Here is a 19,097-nt window from a genome sequence, read left to right as displayed (position 1 = left end):
AGATAATAATTAGGCTATTGCATGTCTTTCTGGTGCATCTCTTGAAGAGGCATATAGGTAAACTAGACGTTTTCATGAACAGGCAGTTGGTGGTAGAGTGAAAAATCATTACAGATGAACAGCAGTTGAAGGAACTGGAAAATCTTAGTTTGAAATGGAGAAGATAAAGATAGGCTATAATAACTGTGTTTAGAAATTTTTTTAAAATTTATGAATAAGAGGGCACATATCTTAGCTCAGGATGCTATAGCAAAACACCATAGACTGGGTGACTTAAACAACAGATGTTTATTTCTCACAATTCCAGACGCTGGAAAGCCCAAGCCCAAGGTGCCCAAGTAGATATGGTTTTTGGTGAGGGCTCTCTTCCTGGTTTGTAATGACTGGCATTTTGCCGTGTGTTCACATGCCCTTTCATCAGTGCATGCTCCTGGAAAGTCCGCTTGTCTCTTCTTCTTTTTTTCAGGGCACTAATCCATCATGAGGGAACCACTCTCATGACCTCATCTATGTTTAATTACCTCCCAAAAGCCCTGCCCCCAAATACCATCACACTGAGGGTTAGGGCTTCAACATATAAACTGGGGGTGAGGAGGATACAGACATTCAGACCATAACAGTCCACACCTCCTTTATGCTTCTCCAAGTAAATACGAGAGACTACAGATGGAAGCTATGAGGGATGAGGTTTAGGCTAATTAAAAAGGATCTTTACAGGAGGTGCACAGTGTAGCTCCAAAAAGAACAGATTAATTCAGGAAAGTAGCGATCTCTCTCCCAACACTGATGGCATTGAAATGGAGTCTGGAAGACCATTTATCAGGGATGTTGTTACTAGGAATAGCTACTATTTATTAGTGGTTACTACTGACAAGGAATTATTTGATGTGCTGCCCCTGCATATTCTACTTAATACTCACAGTGGCCCTGGGAGATGAGATCTATTTTGTCATCATTCTTAAATGAAGGGTCCAAAGCTTAGAGAGGTTAAGTAATTTGCCCCAAATCACATAATTCATGAAAGGCAGAAAGCACATCTGTCTTACATCCAGAAACTGAGTTCTCACTCACATTTGTCAAGCTATAGAAAGGATTTGGTTCACTAGGAGAGAAGCTGTATTATGTGGTCTTGTAATTCTAAGTCTACTTAATTGTTACAAAATACAAATGTATTACCTAGGAAGTATAAAACAGTAGGGAAAGTAGACACCAGGGGGAATGGAAAAAAGTGGTAGATAAAATTTAATGAGGGAGGGAAAAATTTGGAAAGATCCTAAGTAAAAGGCACTGGTCCAGGAAAAACACATTCCTGGCTGGAGGAAGGCAGGGGGCATTTCCTGAGGATTGTGCACACACGAGAGAAAGGTGAAGGCAGAGTACAAGGCAGCAAAGACAGAAAACATACCAGAAATTTCCCTGTCATAACAGAGGCAGGATTTGGCCATCTGAAGTGAGGTTCCAAACACCACATTTCATGGAAAGTCAGAAAGAACTAAGGCAAACAAATACAAAATATCATCTCCACGTCATGTCCAGTGAGCTTGATTTCATTATTTTTCCTATAGGTTATTAATTAGCATCCGTCCCTAACAAAAAAGCAGCAGCAGATAGATGCTAATTGGATGTAAATAGACTATTTTCAAGCCTTCCTCCATTCATGTATGTGCACATTCATTTATTCAACAAACATTTATCTAGCACCTTCTGTTTGCTGGGCACTTTTCTTGGCACTAAGGATACAGCAGAAAAAATATATATATAAAATCTCCACCTCACCCATCAAAATAATTCTGTGTCTTCACAGAGTGTAATCCCTGGAGCAGAAAAGCACATGAAAAAAGCAAGACGAATCTGTAAAATTTAAGATGTGTTAAAGAGTCAGAGTGCTAAGGAGAAAACAAAGCAAGGGAAAAAAATAGGAAGTGAACATGGAGACTTGTTGAAAATTTTGATCAGATATTACCTAAATATTCAAACTAAGAAGGAGAGTGGGAAAATGCTCAAGAAAAGAGGACGTGCTGGGGCCCCATGTAGGTTTAAAATTTGTGCTTATGAATCACAAACACTGTGAAAGGTTTCATAGCAAAGTGAAAAAGACATCCAGAAAAATCACTTCCCTTCTTTTATCTTCAATTCCTCATCTTTAAAATGGGAATCCTAACATTAGCCCTCTAGGCCACGTGAGGCATGTGCACATCTCGAATGTGGCCTTCAAAATGAAAAACAATATATACGTGTGACTTCACTTTACTACAAAAAATGATTTATATTTTTGAAAATCCCCTCCTCATCTCCTCATCTCTGAATATATATAGAGAGAGATAGATACAAATATACTTGCACACATACAAATATACACAGGTACACACACACCCCCCATGTTGTATCCAGCCCATCTCATATCTCATGTAAGCCATCTAGCACAAATATTCAGACAAGGACTAGGCAAGTCTGTGGTGGAACGGGGGCCTCTAAGTCTCTCAGGAGCCTCTCAGCAGACAGAGAGCAGTATATTCCTCCCCAACTCAGGTCTCCTTGCATTACTGAACACTCTCTTCAGAGCTTTTTTTTAATCACCTCCTGAAATGCTGGTTTCCTTCCTCCATCCAAGATACTCAACAAAATGGAACTTGTCAACTGTGCTTATGGTAATAAATCTCCTTTCCAACATTTCTCCTGACACTCTAATGCCTTCCTGAACATAATAGAAAGGTCATTTTCCACCTGAATTCATCTTCTCCAAGCTACCTTATATTTCTGCAAATCCAAGTTTCAACAAGTTTGATTCCGTTCCTTCTACAGTATTTTATTTGCTTTAACCAAGCTCAGAATCCCAACAGCAACCCCAAGCTCTCCTCTAATTGCCTGAGTGGGGATTATGTTTTATTGGCTGACTGTAGAATGTAGATACATTTTGAAAGCTGAACTGTTCCTTTTTCTTGAGTGACAGAGAATTAAATGCTCTCTTTCAGATATTGCTGTAGGATTTCTTATGATTTTCTTTCACACATCAATTCAATAACTTTCTATGTATCAATTATGCCAAGATCAGCATTGTCAACTAAATATAAATCAGTCCCCCAACACCCCTAAGACATGAAGGGCCTTTCATTTCAGCAACGAGGTCAGCTGTATTGGCTAGTTCACAATCCTGTCTCCGGTTTCCGGAGGAGAATTCACGTTGTAACCTTCCAGAAATTACACATTTTTCGTTGCTGAGGAATTCCTTCTAGTAAAAACAGCAGTATTTATTCTGGGTAGGTCCAGGTGTTTATTTAGGTACAATCATCATTTCAAGACATTCTGTGGAATATACAGTCATTTATAATGAGTGTCTATGGGGGCAGTAGGACTACTAGGGAGGGGCTCACTGGCAAAAATTTGGGAAAACCTTGGACTTCTTTTTGCCAATGATAATGACAAGACATAAGCATGTTCTTGCTTATTTTGTTTAACATGTTTGTGGCGTTCTTTTCTCTCTGTGTATCAGTCAACCCATTTGCCGGAAACGATGAATCAGCGGCTTCTGACCAAGGAGTCAGGCTGCGGCCCTTCATCTAGACGAACGGAACCCCGGGAGGATTGCAAGGGACCACACCTTGACCACGATGTCTTCTGTGACAGGCAGGAACCACGCGACCCAAACCGGGGGACTGGCAGTGCTCCAGCCTCTCGGGGCAGCGGGGGACAAGGCGCGGCCAGCCGGGCGTGTCGGATCCCGAGTCAGGAGCCAGGGACCACGCGCGGTGTCTGTCCCGAGGGTGGTAGACAAGACGGTCCTGGGCCATGGAAATCAGTTTCCACTCCGAAAGACAGTGGTTTGCTGAAGAGGAAGAGCGACGGTTCCCTTTGGGATCCTGCCAACTCTCCGGGCACATCCGCCGGCCCTCCTGCGGCCGCGGGCTCGGCCAGGGCTTGGGCAGGGAGGGGCAGGTGACAGCTGGAGAGAAGGGCGGAGGGACCCGGGGGGCGGAGGGACCCGGGGGAGCGGAGGGGAGGAGAGAAAAAACGAGAGGGAGAAAAAACCGGGTCAGCTTCCTGGCCTGTGCCTTCTCAGGACCAAACCCAACTTGTGTCTGGAGAATGGGCCTGCTGCTGGGGGCCCGGAAGGATGCGGGGCCGTGGACCGCGGGGGAGAACCTTGGTGCGCAGGCTGTAAGAAGAGCACGGTCGGAGGAAGGCAGGAGGGAGAGAAAACGAAAGCACCCCTATTTGTTTCTGTTTCTATTTCTGTTTTTGTTTGTTGTTTTCTCTCCCGAACGCAGAAGGGAATCAGTCGTTTCCCTGGTCTGGGGAGCATCCAACATTTAGTGGGAACGAGAGCATTGTTTTCTTCTTTGAAACTGCTTCTCTCTCCACCTCCTTGGTTTTTCTCCTTCCCTACTTTATTTTCTGGTATCCCAATCCCACAGCATCCCTAGTCTAATTCCTGGCCTGCCTTTTGGGCTAATTGAATGAATATTTCTCGGTTTTCATGTCTTGCGTATCAGGGTTTGGTTTTGGTTTTGTTTTAACCCGTTCAGTACCTCCAGACTATACTCCTCCTCAAACCTGAACTTCCACTCTCGACGTTCCATTCCTTTGAGTCCAGGGGTTTCGAAGTCAAGTGGGCCTTCCCTGCCGGCCTCCTTGTTTTCATTCCAAGACCCTTGCATTCCAACCCCTCGCTGGGTTGCTGTTTTGCCCTCGAGGCTCTCAGAGCACATCAAAGTAATTTGCTTTAACTGCCCTTACACCCAAGTGGTGCCTACTGGGGGTCTGTTCTCTAGACTGGGAATCCTCACTGCTTTACTCCTTTGTTTTCTTTTTAAACCTGTCTCAGTTCCTAATACTAACAATAATAGAAATGCTTTAGACAAAGCTGCAAAGAGCTGCTCTCTGCACACTGAACACAGTACTTCCCTTCTCTTTCCCCTACCATCCTTTTTCTCCCCTTCTCCCGTCTCCTTCCTCCTCAATCTATGGCATCTTAAAAACTAATTCAACATTGTGGACTCAAAGTTGAGAAAAGAGCTGGTATCTGTCATTTTAGCTGTGCTGTACAACTATTCATTCAACAAACATGCACTGAGTACTTACTAGATGCCAGGTTCTGGGAAATGGTCCAGGGATTGAAAAAATAAGTGAGGTTTCTTTTTCATCACTCCTCTCCTATCTCCTCTGTCATCATCATCAACATCACCTTTTATAATATTCAGAGAGTTATTGAGCCCTGAATATAAGCCAGGCATACAGGTAGGAGCTTTACATGCATTTTCTCTTTTAATTATTATGAGGAACCTGATAATGGAACATTCTATTTTATAGGTGAGAGAACTGGCAATTACAGAAGTTGAGTAGCTTTCTCAAGCTTATATATTTACTATGTGTTGGTGCAGGGGTTTATAAACCAGACAGCCTGACTCCAGACTTGTGGCACATCACTGCTGAGGAGTCACTGCTCCAGTGTAGGAGCCAGACTTGTAAACAGATAAATACAATTCAAAGAGGTAAGTGCTAGTGCTGTAGAAATACAGAGACAGCATGACTAATACTGCCCAGGGAATTAAGAAATTCTTCTTAAAAGACTACTTGACATGGGAGGTGGGTCTTGAAATATGAGTGAGAGTATCCCAGGAAAACAAAGGGTTGGAGTGATTGGTGCATTTTAGGCTGAGGCAACCACAGATGTAATGAACAAGTGGGAAAGGCTGCCAGGGTATGTTTAGGAAACAGTGTGTTCAACCTGACTGAAGCCTTGTGTTCATGACAGAGTGTTGTGCTATGAAACTAAGATGGGCAAATATGAAACTAGGGGCAGAAATGTCTAGCTCTTGCTAGGAAGTTTAGCTTTCATCTTGTAGGTAAAATGACTCCAGCAGAGATTTTAAAGATAGAGGGTGACATAATCAAATGTGTGCATCTGTCAGTCTTAAGATGACCACAGGGAGAATGAAGAGTGGAGCTAGGTGCTAGGGTGACTGGTTGGAAAGCTGCTGTACAGATGGTGGGGGCCTGGGCTAGAGGTAGTGAAATTGGAAAGGAGAGATTTTGTTCACCAAAGAATAATGGCATTAAATCTTCTATCAGTTTCGAGAATGAAGGGCTTAAGGCACAAAGAATTTTATTTAAAATAAAAAGGCCTCGTGAGAGAGCACCAAATTAGCCCTCTTACTTTCATAGATATAGTTAAAGTCTATGAAGTTTAGGAAGATTAAACTCCACAATCACTAGTGGAAGAATGGTAATAGCCACCTTTTGTTTAGAGACTATTGTCCACACATTTAGCATCCTTTAATACATTTGACTCTCCTAAATTTTGAAGGTAGTACAAAGCTACTCTTTCGTCCACGTAGCAGATAAGGAAGCTGAGGTCAGTAACTTGATGAAGTCTGCAGAGATAATCAGAGGCAGAACTGGGATTAAAAACTAGAAGTGTTTGATCCAGGGGTTCTTGCAGTTTTGTATGCTATGGTCTGAGGTTGAAATTTAGACATCCTTATTCTTGACCTAGTTCTCTCAAGCATCACTGGGCACACATTCCTGACCATCTGAGTGCCTACTCTACGAATATGTCCTGAAGTAGCATTTATTGTGAATTCACTGTCTACCAAACACACTAAGTTATATACTCTGATGATCCTTCCTAAGATGGGGTTTTTACAGTGAATAAAAAAGCAAATACAACAACATACAGCCAGAAACCTAGCTAATCAAAACTTTGAAAGGTATACACATGAAGGATCAAGGGCTGTTGAAGAAACAGCTACTGCTATTCAGCACTTTCCTACACCATGGCCTTCACATGTATTATTTTACTTAAGAAAGCTGACTTAGACAGGCGAAATAACTTGCTCAGTGTCACATAACTACTAGATCAACGAGCCATAACCCAAGCTCCAGTTTATCTGACACTGAACTCAAGCTCTTAAGCATTATTAGAGTGCTTGGTGAACACTCAAGTCAGTTCCATGGACAGCAGTAGTGTGCTAGTAGTTTAACAACCAGCTCTCAAAATCAGAAACAAAAACAGCTCTGATTTGTAGTGTTTGCCAATTTCTGATTTCCACAGCATGTAAATAATTGCACAGTTGCGATTTCTAGCTGCCAGTGTGACATCACTGAAGGCAGCATAGAGAAGTGATGTGCACGAGCAGCCCTGGAGAGCCTTCAGCCTCCTGCTGTACCACCGAGGAGGAGAAGCTCAGGCAGCGTGTTAGAAGAGAAATGGAAGAAATTTGGAGTAATTCTTGGAAAAAGAAGGAGTAATACATGAAGGCTGGAATGGGGATTAGTCTAGTTTTATTCAAAGAAGGTAGATAGGTTGAGCTAATTGTGGTTAGATTAAATAGAAAATGTGATTTAGGATTGGCTGGGGGCAATTACTTGCTTAAAATCAGCATTCCTGGGCGATGGCAATTTGCTTGAAAAAAAGACCACGTGTTGATTTATTTCATCTAAAACTTTCTCCAGGCACTTGTCCCAATAATTGCCAAACCTGAAAATATACTTAAAAGACTGAAATTGAAGCTAGAGGAATCAAAAAGATTGGCCAATATGAATTTCTGCTATTTATCTACTTTTTTCTTTCTTTATGGCAGGGACAACAGCAGACTGAAGATGGTGATAAATTGATGGAAAATGAGCCTTAGCAAATATATGGACAATAAAGTTGAAAAGAGTTACTCTGTGCTCACCTTCAAAAGAAGCCCTGAGGAAATACCTGCTTGTTCGGCAGACTGTCTGAATGTATGTTATATTGACCTTGTATTCAGGGGAACTAAATATACTTGCAAATCTCTCAGAATATTTATTTTGTCACTTGATTTCACATCCTGCTAAGCACAGACCAACACCAGCGCTTCCCTTTTCCCCACATCATTAGAGAGTGCATCGGATTATGAGAAGAAAATAACATTAGCTAGTACCTGCAAATAATGCCTGTTTTCCCTTTGTGCCAGTAATCTAGCCCTTTCAAAGAAGCAAGGATGAAAATAAGATTAGGTTTCCTATGTTGCAGAATGTTTCTGTTTTTTCCCCTTGATAATCAAAAAGACTTGTTGTACAAAGTCTGGATAGAAAGCAAATTGGTCCTAAGAACCAATTAAAAAATAACATAAAGGAAATGAAGTAGATTTCTACCATAGATTTTGTTTGTTTGTTTGTTTGCTCCTTGGGGAATGGCCCACATCCCTGCGATTCTGAGGTACTGAAAAGTATGATGCCCACCTGCCCTCTGGATGCAGGTGGGGCAAACGACTCTGGCCTGGCCAGTTGTGGTCCTGGATCTTCTTATTCACAGAAATTATTCAGGAGATGGGCAAAGCCAATCAAACTTTCCCAAGAGTGGGAGTATATCTCTCCCTTTAGGATTTCCGTCTCTGTGAATATAGGCTTAGGTCTGAGGTAAAGATCTTTTCAGCAGGGAGGGAGCTGTTCTGCAGCAGAGAAAATCGAGAAAACAGTCAGAGACAGGCAAAGGCATGCAGAGCTGAAGTATGAGGAAAGGACAAAGCACCTTGATGACTTTGCTCAATTGTTTCAATGATGCCATACTGAAAAATAGACACTCTTTGGGGATTCCCAGTCACTTAAACCCGTGAGTCCCCCCTCTTTTTTTTTTTTTTTTTTTTTTTGATTAAGCTATTTGGACTGGGTTTTTGTCACTTTCAGTTGAAAGTATCCTGACCATTACTAAACCTTAGTAAAAATTTCCCCTATGTGATGACAAACTCTTGCTGGTTGACTAGGATTATGAAAATAATGTCTCCCAGCCTAAAAACAAAAAAAAAAAAGCAGATGGGGGAAATACCAAGAAATAAATTCCCTTTTAGCCTATATTCTAAGATATGCTGACATATTGTTATTTTGTTTTTCTGACCGGTAACTCATCGCTCTTGAAACATCTCTTTCATTGGCACACAGACCACAGTACATTCATTCCTTCTTTCATAAATTGTCATGGCTTTATTATTTGACTGGAAACACTGAGCCTTCACAGAAGAAGCCAAAGACAAGGTGCTAAGTTGGGAAGCAAAGAAAGGAGAAGACAAATCAGCACTAGAAAAATAGTCTTCACATTTTAGATTTCATGGCAGGAATTCAAGCGGATGGTGGAAAATCATCTCAAGATAGAGTAATTTGGGAATTTTTCTTAGACTCTCTGGGAAGATCCCAGAAGTTGAAGATGGTATGAGGGCAGAAGTGAGATGATTCAGTTACTGGTGTGGAGTAACCCAGGCTCTTCTTCTCAGTCAGGCTAAATGAGTATGATTCCCCCGCTATTCACACTTCAAGGTGCCCTTGACATGCCTTTGCCTTTAAAGGTTGAATTTAGAGTTTGTTTAATCCTGAACTCAAGATTTGACTCAGCCCTGAAAAAAATCTGAGAAATAACCATGGCCCTTGCTGTCTTTTGAAATATCCTTGAGTCTAGGAAAAATAATGGAGAGTTCTGCTCTTTGGGGACTCTCTTCTCACTTGATGTGTTAAGCAGTCTTGGACAGTGTGCATCACTCTATAACCTGGTTGTCATTCTCCATAAAAAGGCAAATCATTTTCCTGTAGAAATGTATCAATTAACTAGTTTTAACCGAATTTCAAAACTAGAAGCAATAGCCAAACATCATTTAACCTACCTCCCTGCCAGCTAGAACCCATCACAGATTCTGGTGATTTCACTGAAAGTATGTACATGCTAATAAATCTTTTTATGCACTGGCTTATATAGCTCTTTTAAAACGTACTGTATTTTCTCATAAGCTTTTCACCTTGAGGTTACAATTACTAAGTGAATTTTTTGCCCTTACAAAGAAAAGTAAACACATTAAACACCTCCGTGTAATGTTAAAATGCTGGACATTAAATTAAATCAAATATTTGTCCTATAGCGCTGTTAGCTGAACAGGTTATGAATCATCTATGTTTGTGGAATTGCTTTGAATTATAATTTTGCCAAATCCACCCTGTAAAGAACAAAGCATAAAGAACACTGAGGCTTAAAATCTTGAGTACTGAACCACCTCTGCAGACTTTGCAATATTGATACTGCATCCATAATCATGCCTTAGTGAAATGTGATGCAGAACATTATTAAGAATGTTTGTTCTGAAAAGAGTCTGGATAAATACACTGTATTTAAATATTGATTAATAATGTCTAATATGCATCCAATTTTTTCTTCTTATTATTATTATGAGAATTTGACTAAAACATTACAGAGTATCTTGTTTATTTACTCTACCAGAAAGTGGTCCATTTGCATTTAAGCAAGAGTGGTACCCATACCTGTGTAAATGTTGGTTAAGTCTTCTGGGTCCTGGGACCTCAATTACCTCATCTGTCATATGATATAGCTAGACTGGTGCTGAATGCTGAAAAGCTTTAAAGTGTCTAAAGGAGGAAGTGAAACCTTCAGGCTGCATATCAAACTTCAGCCAAAAGAGCCCTACTTGCATCAGTTTATTAATTACCTTACAAAATAATATATTATTCATTCAAGTATTCATGAATTGATGAACTCATTCATCAACTAGCATGGTGTGACTACTAATGTGTCTGTCTATTCTAGGCAGATAGTAAAGAATAAAACAGACACACGTTTCTGCCCTCATTGAGCTTTCAATCTAGTCGAGGGGGGCAGACCATATCCAAGATACTTAAGTTAAATATCTATTATGTTATATAGTGATAGAGTTGATGGAGAAAAGACTGTAGAAGGAAAGGGAGATAAGGAGGGCTGGGGTTAGGGGTTGAAATTTTAAACAGTTGTTCATGGAAAGCTTTGATGAGAAGGTAATATTTGAACAAATACCTTGAAAGAGGTGATGTAGTAAGCTACACTAGTAACTGGGGAAACGAGTTCTAAGGATTAGAGACAACAAGCGGAAAGGCCCTGATGTGGGAATATGGAAGGTATATTTAGGAATAGTGAGGAGACTGCTGTGGTTTGAATGGGTCAGACAAAGGGGAAGTAGCAAATTGGACTTTAGAGTAAGGCTACATTAGAAGAAAAAGTTTTGTATTTCAATAAAGATTGAAAACTTTTCATTTACATTACTTACAAGCTCTGGGAAATTGGACTTTAGAGTAAGGCTACATTAGAAGAAAAAGTTTTGTATTTCAATAAAGATTGAAAACTTTTCATTTACATTACTTACAAGCTCTGGGAAACATTAAAATTCTAAGATTCTTTTGTATATTACATAATCAATGAGACTTCATTCAGTGTTATTAATCTTTTTTTCTTTTTGCTAATTAATATCACTCTTTAGGGGTTATACATTTATGCAAGAATTTCTTCTTAATACTTTCCTGTAAATTCAACTATCTTACTTATTTTAAGGAGAAAGAGTATAGATAGCCTGGGCCTAGTTAGTATTTTATTAATTTGGCTTTCAGAAGTCCATTAAATCCATGATGATTTGTTTGTTTTAGAAAATCAAATATGCATTGTTTTCATATTTCTACAGTCACTATATATCCACCTCAAACTCCTGAATGAAAGTATCATAGATCATAATGGCTAGCAGATACATGACAAAACAAGTAGAGAGAACTCTGGAGAACTTCTTGAGATGTAATCAAGTTGCAATTTCCTTTAAGGTATCAAACATTTGAATAACCACAGTGAGTCATTTTCTGCTTACTGAAAACTGAAATAACTGTTAAAAGTTGAAAACACATAGAGATCTCTGAAAAGGAACTCTCAAGTTGCAGGGTGAACCCAGACTGTTATAATTTTTGAGTACATTTAATGTACCTACTGAAATCACTGATGAATTTTGAGTGTTTAATACACTGAGAGTTTTTGGCATCTATTTTATAGTTAGGGTGTAGATTTCATAGTAAAAGAGCTTAGCCAGATTCATTCTCCATTTCTCATGTCTAAGACAGGAAGGAAAATGACTAAGTGGATTTCTACTTTGACTGAAATAGCTATGAATTTCTCTTTGTACCCAGACATTGAGCGCGCTACAGTCTGAAATAAGAACATAATGTTTACCATAAGCTTTGAAAGTTTCTGCCCTCCTGAGCTCCAGTCATATGGCTTTATTAGCCAATGCTGTTGAAGATGTGAGCTGCAAAATCTTGTTGAAGTGATAACTGATATTATTACTAACAATTTAATTTCAACAATAAAATTCAAGGGAATATTTCTTGGGAGCATCTGCCCTCCAGTCCATATCTAGAGTCATTCTAGGAATCATTGACTTAAAAACCTTAGGGTCCAGAAATAAAACACATCTGTTATCTATACCTGTGTAATCCTTGTGCCTTTTGAAAATAGTTATATATTCCTAGACTTAATATAAATGCCACTTAGCCCTTAATTTCGATTTTTTTCATCAGTGCACTAGGCAAGGCCCTTACTGTCCCCTGCCCGGTCACTCAAAACCTTTACTAGTCAGGCTTCTATTCTCAGCATGGCTCTTTTTCTTTTATTCTCATTGATCTGGCAAATGGATTTTTTCACTCTCTTGTTCTGTAGATTGTTTCCTCAGTTTATATTTGAAAGTTTTCACTGTAGTGACTAGGACTTGACTCATTCTATTTGCCTTTCCTAAACTTTAGTCAGACTAGTTGTGATATTGTAAGTTATACTAAGAAATATAATATCTGATTTTGACTTCATTCCTGACACAGAGCTCCTAAAACCTTTGGAATTTCCTAAGTAAGGAGAGTGATAAAAATATCTTTTGTTATGTTAGTGCGGTGACTTTTGGAAAGCCCCTAGGTCACCTAAGGATGAGGCCTGGTTGCCAGGAAATCCAACTGTGTGATTAGTGGGTGAAACTTTTAGTCCCATTTCTGGACCTCCTGGGAGGGGAGAGGGGCTAGAAACTGAGTTCAATCACCAGTGGCCAAGAATGTAATCAGCAATGTCTACATAATGAAGTCTCCATTAAAACCTGAAAGGACTGGATCCCAAGAGCTTCCAGGTTGGTGAACACGTGGCAATTTGGGGAGAGTGTGTGTATTCTCCTTCCCCTGTGTTTCTCTTCCATCTGGTTGATGCTATCACCAGGTAGATACTGTCAAAACTGAGTTTAATTGTGAACATCCAGCTGGTGTCCAAGAAGTGCTTGGTGGTGTGAGAAAAAACCCACACGCTGGAATTGATACCAGAATCACACCAGTCCAATCACTGAAGACCCAGTGGAAACACATTTCATCTCCTTATTTCACTCTCCCTGTTATGTTTCGAGATCTATGTTTTATAAAGAAGAACTCTTTCTCACACCTTATCATTCATACATAAATACTTATAGAGTAACCAGTGTATTTACAAAAGTATTGGCTAGAAATGTGTAATCATCCATGGGGGGGGGTGGGGAAGAGGGGAAGAAAGTGAATCAGATTCGTTGCCTGCTCTTGAATTGCATACACATTTTGTTCAAAAACTAGGGAGGCACAGAAAATACTATGATAAAGGTGGTAAAGAACAAATGTCACCAGCCTCCAAAACCATCTTTGGGAAATTTCATCTCCAGTGGGAAATTGTTTCCACTAATCAGAAGAAAAAATCACCTCAACTCTTCAAATGCCTCATCTGCCTCACCTGTTTTCACATACTGATGGGTTAGTACAGATAGGGCAAAGGTTCCCAGCCTGAGCCTCTGGGGTCCTGAGTTCTGATTTCAACAGTTTCTAAGTAGGGAAGTTGCCTGCTGTGCTATGTCACTACTTTGAGAATACTGTCCTGATTGATGGTGAATTCTTTTATATTGGAAATGCAAAACACTTCTCATGTTTCAGGTAACAAGAAATATGTTTTTCTCTGGTTGAACATTATTCATTTTATTTCTTGCAATAAGAAGCACTCATTATGATGCTCTGATGCATGACTAAACTGGTAAATATCATTGGAATACTATGTATTCTCAGTTGTAAGAAAAGCGATTGTGATCCGGATGCAGCTAGAAAATATCCTCCAGTTAAGAACCAGGTAAGGTGAATCCAATCTCCCATTCCCTAGATTTTGAAAGACAAATACTCTCTCAACTACATTGTTTTGTGGAGTTTACACCTCAAGATGATTTCTGACTCTGAGCTCTTACTCTAAATTATTTCAGTCTAGAAATGTTCTTGTCATCATTTCACATGCACTGAACCTGGCTCATGCAGATAGGGTGCACTGCCTTATTAATCTCCTCAAGGAAAATGTATTTGAGAAGTGGGGCTTTATTAAAGTTTGGGAAAGATAAAGGAATTTATGTTTAAATCAAACCCCTCCCAACCAAAAGGAAAGTCATAAATTTACTGTTAGATATTTCTGATTAGCAAAATGGATAGTGATAGAAATGAAGCTCTAACATCAAAGTGCTTTAAGTAGAAGGCATTACTTTTTACTATCACTATGAATCACTGTGTGACCTTGGGAAATTTACTTCATGTCTCTGGGCTTCAGTTTCTTCATGAGTAGAATGAAGATGATAATAGCATCTACCTCAGAGGGTTCTTTTGAGGGGAAATTATTCCATTAATTCATATAAATTGCTTAGAATAACCTAATTTCTAGTAACTGTCCAATAACTGTAACTGATTATTTATAAGCTATTTGAAGGGTTTCCACCATTTCTAAACTCATAATTGTATTGCTTAGTCCTTGTCCCTTCTTTTCTCAGCATCCCTCTCTTCATTCTTATTTCTGTTATTTTGTAATTCTTCATTTTATTTTTATTATATTGTTTATTACAGAGTAGTTGCACCATCACTTTTGTGGTCTACCTATATGTCACTAGTGGCTTTTGGAGTTACTGCTCCTAGTGTCTTTTTAAGGCATTTTCTCGTACAAGGACCAATTCCTCTCTAAAAGGAATTCTGGAAGCAACTTACATACAATCATATTTGTCCTAAATATGTGGATGTATAATATACTTAATTCATAGAATGTATATCATTTCAATTTAGCTGCACATCTTTGAAGGTGGTACTGTGATGGATTACCACACTTTGATTATAAGAGACTGAGTTTTGCTCAAGGTCACCTGCTGAATGCAGAGCAGAGATTTTTAACTAGACTCTGATTACTCCCCAAAGCCCAAGCTCCTTCTACTGTATCTAGCCAGTTATTTGTGTGATCTTGTTTAATCCTCACAGAAATCTCAGGAGGCTGGCACTATTGTTACCACTTTTACAAGTAAGGAAACTGAGCCTTATGTTGAGTTCACCAAAATTACACAGCTGGTAAATATCAAAGCCCAAAATCAGAGTGTACCTTTTGCAGCTCTACTTTTTAACAATCATGCTGTGTTAACTCCTACCCCAAAATAAAAGGGATCAGATAGACAGAGTTAGTGGGGGGGGGGGGGTCCAGGTTAAATACATAGTTAGGATGATTGGTTCAAATACAAGCTACTTAGAGCCACTGTTAAAAGAAAAACAATTCCCTAAAGGAATTCTACAGAATCCCATAGGAATGCTAGCAATTCAGCCAAATTTAGCTCATGGAATACTGAATTAAAAGGCATTTGCCTGTAGCATTAGCCTTCCTGTTGGTTCAGAAGATGCAAATGAAACGTTAACGTTAAAATCAAGCGGGAGAAACTACTTATTTTGAGAGGAAAAATATAAGAGCTCTACCCTAGAATACTGTTAACGTAATGTAAGGAGAACCGGGAGGACAAGACTGGCAGGCTTTCGGAAAAAACCACAGCGGAAGACGGAGCTTAATAGTCTCCAGCATGAAAAGATAAAAAAATTCAAAGACCAGTGTGTGTGTGTCTGTGTGTGTGTGTGTGTCTGTGTGTGTGTGTGTGTGTGTGCGCGCGCGCGCGCGCCCTTGTTTTATTACTTCTCCTGCTGCCAGGTCCCTCACTCCAATCTAGCTGGTGACTCGAAGCCTTCTGATGAAAGCACAGTATATGACGATTACTAGTTGGCATTCTCTGCTGGAAACTGGCCTCACACAGGGGTGACCCTGTGATGCACGGAAGGCTATTTAATGCCCTGGCGAAGTGGTTCTGGGACCAAGATTTTATTATGCTTGGTGGATGAGAGTTGTGATCCCATGTCCCTAATTTAGAGCCACTTAGGGCTCCGATAGCTCCACCCGGGTGTTCTAGAGGAAAATACTCCTTCGCGCTCTCCGCCTGATCTGAAAGAGACACAGCGTCCCGATGTTCCGCCTGGGAGGTGGTTCAGTCTTTAGAAATTGCCAGAGAAGCCTGTCCATCTGCTGGGATGCCTGGCTTTCTGGAACGGACAAGGAGGAGCTTGGCTTTTAATCTGCGTAACCTGAGGATTTACTGTTTGTAACTGAAAATTGCCGCTTAATTCAAAATAAAAGAGACACACGTTTCTGGCTTTTGTAGACACTGGGAAAATCCGTGTGACGAAGTATGATCTAGAAATTTCCGATTTAATTTCCCCAGGGAAAGGGTAAACATTTTCTATTTGGTACTGGGCAGTAGAATCAAGTGGTCTGCCTATAAAAGAAGGTATGTGAGAGAAGGGGCTGTGGGGGGAGTAGGGGGGGAATCAGCCTAGTACGTGGATACCCCACCTGCCCCTCGCCAACCAATAGCTAGCTGTTCCTGTTAACTCCCAGGAGGCAAGTTCCCACCTTTGTCACCTCCTCCAGTCCCTTCCTTCCTCCTTCGCTCTTGCCCTGATCAGTGCGCGCCCCCGGCAAGCTCCCTACCCCCACCTCCCAGCCCCACTACTCTTTATAGAAGGAGGCTGCAGTATCACAGCCAAAAAACCCCCGAGAAGTTAGCCAGCGGATGGGCGTCTGGGGGCAAAAGGGCAATTTGGCTTTTCCAACCGCGGCTAAGCTGCGTGGGCAGAGTGAACTGAGAGGCCGTATCACGAGGGCAACGGCAACGCCACAGGGAAGTGTCAGTACCGGGGGCCCCGCCGGCGCGCGCTGCTCCAGTGTCTGCTCCCTATTGGCGGGCGTGGCCCTGGGGCGGTGCCACGAGAAGGCCCCGCCCACTGGGGCGGTGAGACGCCGGCACGCATCTCCCCCGCGAAGTTCCAGAGCTGGACTCAGTGTCCGACTCGGTCTTGCAGCGCCTCTAGGCTGCGGATCCGGCTCCAACCACCTGCGCTTGGCTCTGCGTCCTGGGAAGCGGGGAGGAGAGAGGAGAGAGGGAGGAGGCGAGGGGAGGAGGAGAGCGGCAGCTTACACACGCCTTCCAGTCTCTCCAGTCAGAGCAGCTCAGAGACCGCTGCTGGCGCCGCTGCTATCGCTGCCGCTGCTGTCGCTGCCGCCGCCGCTGCCACCTGAGGAGACCGCCTGGACCTGTCGCCACCCCCTGTCGCCACCCCCGGCGGTTCCTTTCTAGCACTGGGCTTTTTATGCACACTGACACTACCATTATTATTATTATTATTATTATTATTATTATTCCAAGAGAAGGAAAATAACAGACCAGCTAAAAAGAACAGCGTCCACCTTTACTCAAGTGTCTCCCGGGAAGAGAGGGTCGCCGGTCCCGGGAGGAGCAGCCACAGGGGCCAAGGGCGGGTGTTGAAGGGAAGGCAGGAGGAGTTGGGGCACTGCGCGGTGGAAAGTTGCGGCCCGCGGAGATCCGAAGGTGCAGCGCCACAGCCCAGGGGGCGGTGTGTCTGGGAGAAGCCGCTGCCCCCTGTGTCCCGACCCGCGAGCGCGCGGGCAGCGCGAGGCCGAGGACGACGCCCCCTCCTGTTGCGTGGACTCTGAAGGTGGCCCCAAAGGAGGAGGAACATGGCATCGAAGGCGGCCCCCTCCTGCCGTCTGGTCATCTGTCTCTTGATCTCCGCTGCAGTCCTCAGGCCAGGTGAGCAGGGGCCTCGAAGCAGCCCCAGGCCGACCTGGGACGGGGGCAGTTTCCTAGGTCCCCAGCCGGGGCCTTGCACCCCCGTGGCGGTGCGCCCAGAAACGTGGGGGAGATCAGGGGACGGCGGTGCGGGCACAGAGCTGGCCCTGGGTTCCCTCACCTGTGTCCCACGTTTGGGCTCGGCCGGTTAGCTCAAGTTCGGGCAGCGACTGGGGTCACTGGTTGAAATCTCCCGGAAGTTTGGGTGCGGCCGGGGTCGGGGCTCCAGGGGCCCGCGGGCAGGATTCGTCTGGCTCCCCCTACGGTTCCCTCCTGGGCGCGAGCTCTCGCCCTGTGACAGTCCCTCCAGTCTCTGAATATCAAAGTCCACGTCACTGCGCTCTGGGCAGTTTTTCTTTCGCTTAGCTCTGAGAGGCAATAACTCGCACTTTTTCCTGATAAATCCCCTGGTAACTTCCCCTGGGTATGAGGTGAAGGAGGGGTGCGAGGGATAGAAGAGAAAGGGAGGACCTTAATCACTCCCTTTAAAAACCTCCTAAAGCTTAGATCTGGTTTGGACGCCCCCTCCCCCATTGTCTGTGTGGGTGGTGAGGGTAGGGGTGGCGGCGGCAAAGAACGCAGCCTGGACTGGAATTCGCAGCCAGGTTTTTGAGCCCTTAGTGAGGGGGTTGTGGATTGTTCAGGACTTGTGATTCAACCTCAATTCTAGTTCTGTATCGAGTCTCAGAAGAAAAAAAGGGCAAAAACCCCTACAACTAATATATCTCGCCTGGGAATCCCTTTCCTCACCCTTGGGGACGTCCCCTGGCGTTGTCATCCTTAGACCTGCTGGGCGGCTGACGCGAGTGGGTCCTAACAGGGCATAATGTGTGCTCGCCGTCACTGGACAGAGCAGCAGGTTAATTTTTCGCTAGACTTGAGGATTTGGGGGGAAATTTTTCTTCTTCTGAAGTTTTGATGTTTAGCCCCTCGTAGACGGTTGCAAGTAAAACTCTTACTTCCTGTTATTTCGGCTTCTGTTTGTTCTCTTGACCTTTTCTTTAGTTTTCGTGAAAGAAAAACTCACTTCCTTTTCGTATTTTAATTTCTGCACATCCCTTCAGTTGTTGACTAGCTGAGGTCAAGGAAGAGATTTGAAAGCCTCTGAATCTCTCGAGGAAAAGGGGCAGAGTGGGGCTGTGGGCTCGAGCCCTAGTGTTTGTGAACTGCCGCTGCTGTGTGTTCGTGGTGCTGGCACGCGGGGGCGGGGGCCGCCCCCTCCCGATCTCTTTTTTAAAGTTACATTTCTGGTTGAGGTAATGAGCTCACCTGCTGTTGTTCTGAGGCTAGAGAAAGAGGCGTCTGTGACAAATC

General features: G+C 42.6%; 1 protein-coding gene and 1 long non-coding RNA gene across 7 annotated transcripts in view; both read left to right on the top strand.

The window, feature by feature from the left end:
* Nucleotides 1–3,505: 3,505 nt before the first annotated feature.
* Nucleotides 3,506–8,114, top strand: LOC105087710 (uncharacterized). Of its 5 annotated transcripts, none has more exons than XR_010384606.1 (3): nucleotides 3,506–3,933; nucleotides 5,379–5,489; nucleotides 7,581–8,114. It is a non-coding gene; the product is annotated as an uncharacterized LOC105087710 (long non-coding RNA). The 5 variants fall into 5 exon arrangements; XR_010384609.1 differs by having other exon boundaries at nucleotides 3,515–3,624; XR_004138326.2 differs by lacking the exon at nucleotides 3,506–3,933 and adding an exon at nucleotides 3,970–4,144 and having other exon boundaries at nucleotides 5,308–5,489.
* An 8,842-nt stretch (nucleotides 8,115–16,956) lies between these two features.
* Nucleotides 16,957–19,097, top strand: part of ALCAM (activated leukocyte cell adhesion molecule) — a 188,795-nt gene continuing 186,654 nt past the window's right edge. The window contains exon 1 of one of the 2 annotated variants that reach the window (XM_031456275.2): nucleotides 16,957–17,744. In XM_031456275.2, coding sequence (XP_031312135.1) covers nucleotides 17,672–17,744 — 73 coding nt within the window. In that variant the 5' untranslated portion in view covers nucleotides 16,957–17,671. The remainder of the gene's footprint in view (nucleotides 17,745–19,097) is intronic. The other variant, XM_031456267.2, reaches the window with a different exon arrangement.

The sequence above is a fragment of the Camelus dromedarius genome, chromosome 2 (genome assembly GCF_036321535.1).
Source record: "Camelus dromedarius isolate mCamDro1 chromosome 2, mCamDro1.pat, whole genome shotgun sequence".
NCBI classification, from domain to species: domain Eukaryota; kingdom Metazoa; phylum Chordata; class Mammalia; order Artiodactyla; family Camelidae; genus Camelus; species Camelus dromedarius.
Note: the sequence above shows the minus strand (reverse complement) of the source record. Positions and strands in the feature narration are given on the sequence as shown.